General features: G+C 37.0%; 1 protein-coding gene across 1 annotated transcript; it reads left to right on the top strand.

Moving 5' to 3' along the window:
• The first annotated feature begins 3,018 nt into the window (after positions 1–3,018).
• LOC149398091 (zinc finger CCCH domain-containing protein 32-like) lies at positions 3,019–5,683 on the top strand. The gene is made up of 3 exons (XM_089616050.1): positions 3,019–3,173; positions 3,664–3,774; positions 4,150–5,683. The coding sequence occupies exons 1-3, from the start codon at positions 3,102–3,104 to the stop codon at positions 5,356–5,358; spliced, it is 1,392 nt and encodes a 463-aa protein (XP_089472176.1). The 5' UTR covers positions 3,019–3,101; the 3' UTR covers positions 5,359–5,683.
• The last annotated feature ends 239 nt before the right edge of the window (positions 5,684–5,922 follow it).

The following is a 5,922-nucleotide window of genomic DNA, read 5'->3' as shown; positions in this document are numbered from 1 at the left end:
TGCCGTTTTTTCATATTAGATATAACTAATACACAAAGTTTATCCGGCTATAGAAATGACAAGTGATTGAGAGGTTGCAACAAAGTGATTAGTTGCCAGTATGTTACTATATTATTCGAGTCTTTGCTAAAGGTTTTGTTCAATTTCAACACTAGTTTTCTTATATTGTTAACTTCTAGAATTTGGAGAGTCGCGTTTAATTGAATAAGCTGATTAATATCATAACAAGAGTCCTTACATTAATTATAAAAAAAAAAGATTCTCAAGCTAGAATGTGGAATGGCTATTTCGTAATCATCAAGCGAGGGATATCCATGATAACATAACCAATAGAATTTGGACGGTATCGTTGTGATCGTTGTCCTTACGCTGATACATTTTGTCTCCACCTCTGCCGAGGGAATGCTAAGTGTAATCTCTCTCGTAGCAAAACATTTTGTAGCAAAGAAATTGTATACCATTGTGAAGTAGCCGCTAGATGTGCCTATTTTCTACAGTCGATTGGTAAAGCTGTGTCCACATCAAGTTTGAAGGATCTGGGTGAGTAGAGGATCATCGTGACTTCTCTATCAACAAGTTTAGGATGAAGGCACTCTGAGTCCGAGAGACGATCAGAACCATTTCTAAGCAGGTTGTGTTTTGGTAATGATTTGGTAAATCACGCTGCACAAGCTAATCGGTCTAAAATCAACCTTTTTGGGAGGGATTATTGATCTTCGGGATGCGCTCGATCCCCATATGATTGACCGCTCTGACCGACGACACTCCTCAATTTTAAGAATCAAGGTATAATGATTGGGATCCGTTTTGGCGCTTTGATATGTTGCTTAATTGAGTAAAACACAATCTCGGCTGCCCAATAATGATAAAAGAAAAGTGATTCTCTACATATTCTTTCTTGCTCTTATGATTTGGTGCCTTAATTAGCATGAAATAGTTTAATACTAACATCACCACTTTTAAGCCAATCAATCCGAGCTTTCTGGCACTAATTATATTTCTAGAAAAAGTTTTCTGTGTGTGACAAATTCACCGAACATTCATTTTCCGAGTAATCTCCTTGGACGCAACAAGTAAAAAACGAATAATAAATGAATACCGATTTAAAAAAATAAATAGAACACAACCTTTTATTAAAAACTAGTACATATAAGAATTTCCATATATCTTTTATTATACTTTATTTTAAAATATATTTTTTTTTACTGATCCTAAGTAAAACAATCCCTATTTAGTAGGGATGTGCAAAAAAACCGAAAAATCGTAAATCGGACAGGATAACTGATTTTTTAAAATCGTTAGTCTGGTTTAAAATGGTTTTGTCTAATCGGTCCGATTTTTTATACCAGTCTAATATAGTCTAGTCCGTTTGAAAATTTTAGACAGCGGTTTAGACCCGATCGCACTGGTCCTAATTTTTTATTTAAAAAAAAAATTATTCTAAGGCATTAGGATGGATGAATTTGAGTTGGACATCATAATTAATATATGTTTACGTTAAAATTAAGAGATTCGTTAACAACTATCCTATTTATAAAGAGAACTTTTAAATTATAGCCCAACTATCCATTTATTTAGGGAAATAACCCATATTTCTCATACTTCCAAAATTGCCCTTGGTTTCATTAACTTCGTTCTTATTTGTTTGTTAATTCCAAATTTTTTCCAGTTATTCATCATCGGATTTGAATCATGGATCGTTCGCCAAATCGGAGACAAGTATTTTGCTTTTTCGAATGGTAAATAATATTTACTATCGAATGGCCGGACTATAAATATTATTTACCATTAAAATTATCCTGTGATTTGTAACCAGGATATTCTACGACTCATTTGGAATAGATGTTTCGGATTATCGATTTCGTAGATGTTCTTCTATTGTGCTTATATTATCTGTTTGTCTAGGTTAGTCATTTAATCCTTCTAAGTTTCTGTTTGTCTAGTGTAGGTGTTTAGGTTATTTGGTTTCATAAAATTTCGTTCTTATTTGTTTGTTAATTCCAAATTTTTTCAAGTTATTCACCAACGGATTTGAATCATGGAATCGTTCGCCAAATTGGAGACAAGTATTTTGCTTTTTCGAATGGTAAATAATACTTACTATCGAATGGCTGGACTGTAAATATTATTTATCTTTAAAGTTTCAGAGTTTCGGTTATGGTGTTCTACGGGTTAATTGAATTGGAAATAATATTTACCATATTTTATAGTTAATCTAACAGAGAATTGATCGGAGATACGGGCTAGGGTTTCGATTAAGGTGTTCTATGGGTTAATCGAATTGGAAATAATATTTGCTTACCATTTTTTTCCAAGTCTGAGAATTGAGACGTCTTCATCGGCTTCGGAAGTGACGAAATCAGAAAATTGGTGGCGGAAAAGGAGGTCGGAGACAATATCGGAGAATTGAAGGATTCGAAATCGACGGAGAGTCCGGAGGCAATATCGGAGGATTGAAAGATTCGAAGTCGGAGGCGAAAATTTTGGTGTATATTTGATGATGGGTAAGATAGGAATATAATATTGTTTGGTAGTGGATTGAGCTAGTTACCTAATTTAAGTGATTGTTGGGCTAGAATTTTAAAGAAGGTGACTAATTTGGGTTAGATACCTAGCCGGCCATAAACTTAATTTATTATATTATTTTATAATTAAATTTGTATAAAAATTAAACACAGCTTAAGACGGTTTATAATGGTCTAAACCGGACCGGTCTAAAACGGTTTGGTTCGATTTGATTTATTTTCTTAAACAATTCGGTCCGATTTACAAAATTTCAAATTGTTTAAAACGGTCAGATTCGACTTAGAGGTCGATTTTAGATAGGATCGGACCATACACAATCCACTGTTTAGAACTATGGATGGCCCTAGTAGTGTAGTCTAGTCTAAATGCCACGTGGAAGACGAGAAGTGGTAGAGCCGTAAAATTAGTCACTTTGACAATATTTTATTAACCCAAAACCCCACCAAACAAACAAAACCCCCAAAACCACGACCAAATAAAACCCCCAAAAAATAGTAAGAAGAAAAATAACAAACCTTACTTCAGTCTCTGGTTCTCTCTTTCCAGAGTGATTTCGTTTTCCGATCTCTGCAACAATGGACGAAGAACTCCTCAAGCGAAACACCGATTGCATCTATTTCCTGGCCTCGCCTCTCACTTGCAAGAAGGTCCGTTCTCATTTCGAACGAAACCCGTCATTTTCTAGGGTGAATTAAATTCTTGAAAGCAAAAAAAAAAACTGTTTATTTCTCTGCTGTTTGGCAATGCAAGTCGATCCGTGATGATAATGTGTGCATTCGAAGAGTCTTAGGGTTTTATTACAGCTTGGAGTTTTGAAGGTTTTTCTTTTGTTCGTGTGATAAACTTTGTAGCGATCTTGTACAATGAGGATTTTTTTTTTGGTCAGTGTGTCCCGATTTGCTGTTTTCATTTCCTTGTCATAATTCTGATTTCTTGTAGGTAGTGATTTTGTTAAATCGTAGATTAATGAAGTTTTACTCCCAACTGAAAAAAAAAATTATTTTTTTAGTATATAATGTATGAAATAAAAAATTAATCAGCTTTTAGGGTTTTCTGTTGAATTAAGATGAACTTTGTGTGTGCGTGTGTGTGTTAGTTTGGCATGTAATTTTATATATATGTATGTATTATTTTCAGGGACTTGAGTGTGAGTATAGGCACAGTGAAATCGCAAGACTGAATCCAAGGGAATGTTGGTACTGGTTATCTACGGGCTGTTTCAACCTAGCTTGTGCCTTTAGACATCCTGTAAGTTTTATGTGTATATATATCTAAATGATTGAAGTTTAATATTTAAACAACCATTGCTGATTTAAGCTTTAACAGCTTCCAAATATGTTTTTGATTTGTACATCGTTTTTTTTTTTTTTTTTTTTTTTTTTTTTTTTTTTAAATTTGATTCTAGAGTTTGATTGTTCTCTGGTCTAGAAATAAATTATTCGATGAACAGACTTCACCGGAAAAAAAATAAAACCCTGAAGAACTCAATGTGCCTCAACTTTCTCCGTGCTGTTTACAATTTCAGGATTTTTATTAAATTCACTATCAAAGTGGAAGAAGGAGAAACAAAAAAGTTCATAGTTTTTTAACCGAACCTTTTTTTGTTTGTTTGAATATCCATAGCCATTAGTGCACATTGAAGAAGCACTAGAGCCAGATCCGAGTTCCGTGCCAGCGAGCAAGACCAACATCCCCTGCTTTTATCATTTCAACAGTCGCTGCAACAAAGGCGATCGATGCTCGTTTCTTCACACCTTGGAAGCCGAGCCGCCTCGAGAAATCAAAGCCCTAAAAGCCTCGGAAAACTCGGAAGCGCTACAACTAGAGAAAAGCAATCTTGCCGGAACGGACTTTGGGCCTGTACCGCCCAATAACGGCCATCTAAATCCTTCGAAGACAAAGACAACTATTACAATGGAAGATATCAGCGTAAAGAATGATATTCCGATGCCAGTTGTGGCGGTGAAAGATTTTCTGGAGCCGAGTAGCTCGATGGTTTCTGATGAGGACGAAGAGATTGGGCCATATTCCTTGCCTCCGGTGGCGTGTGAAAATCAGAGCTCGGAAGAGCTGGCTATTGAAAAAGACGAGGAAGAGGAGATTTACTCGAACGGGGTCGAAGGAGAGATTATCAGGAAAGAGGAGAGATGGGAATCTTCTCCCGGGTTCGATGTCCTTGTGGACGGGGAAGAAGCTGGTAACTTGGATTTCGACGAGGACGGTCGAGAATACATCTCGGGCTATGATCTCGGAAGCCCGGTTGAGTACGATCTGATCCCGAATAACTCGCCAGACATGGATCGTCATTACGCAAGTGAAGTTTTTTATCGGCACGAGGGCAACTTCGGGAATTTTCATCAGAGAACACGCCCGACGAGCGTGTTATTGGGTTTAGACGATCGAAACGGATTGGATCTCAGGCACCGTCTCGGTAGGGACAGTTTTATCGAGGATCAATCTTACTCCGGTCGGCTAATAGGAAGAATCGGAGCGAGTCGTCGGCAACGGCGCAAAAGACCGGCACCGGAAGGGAGGTTCGTGGCCGAAGCTCCGTTCAAGAACAAAACTTTCGCTGATCGAGGAAGGCGAAACGGGACTCTGAGGCGTTCGAAGCAACAGAAAGAAGGAAAGCGCAGTAAAAGGCCGCGTCTGATGTCCGAAATCTCGAGAGAGACGAGACCGCCGGGGCAGTCCAACGCTGGGCCTGCTGCGTTTTCCGGGCCCAAGACTCTGGCCCAGATCAAAGAGGAGAAGAGGAAAGCGCGAGAGAAGAGCGGTTTCGAGGGTCCGAGACCTTTGAGCGAAATTCTGAATGAGAAAGGAAAGTTTTGATGAATTTAGTTTTTTTTTTTTCTCTTTTTCGGTAACTCGGGTGTGTAGAGAAGAAGCTGAAAAGTTCAATTTCGGGAAGATGTTTGTTTGCCGTTTTTTTTTTCTTCACTTAGTAGAAGAAGAAGAAGAAGAAGAAAAACATGGGGTGATCTTATTGAGAAAGTTTGTGAATTCTTTCTTTCCATACCTTTTTGGTAATCCCATTTAGAGAGACTTAGATATCATATAACATGATTGTAGTTCGAATGTTTGATATGTGTTTATAGAAAAGATCTTGTATAGACTAGACCTATTTTTCAATTCACTACTTTACTTGACCTGGTTTTGTTTGATGTGTTTTTTTAGTTGGATTTTCTTTATCAGACTTCTTCAACTCTGGTTGATGTTAGTTATGTTAATATCTGTCTTGTTTCCTTTATTAAGTTTAACTTCTAAATCAACTCTGGTATTAGCAGATTGAAGAGAATATACAAAGGAACAAGAAAGAGTCTATGTTATTGATTATTAGTTGATGATTAATGGTGGCTGTTGATGCTGATTTCGGGATCGTCAACAATCACAAAT

Source organism: Urtica dioica, chromosome 5 (genome assembly GCF_054948205.1).
Source record: "Urtica dioica subsp. dioica isolate 48M chromosome 5, U.dioica_male_clone48M_v1_H2, whole genome shotgun sequence".
NCBI lineage: Eukaryota > Viridiplantae > Streptophyta > Magnoliopsida > Rosales > Urticaceae > Urtica > Urtica dioica.
The sequence above is the reverse complement of the archived record's forward strand: the minus strand, read 5'-3'. Positions and strand labels throughout refer to the sequence as shown.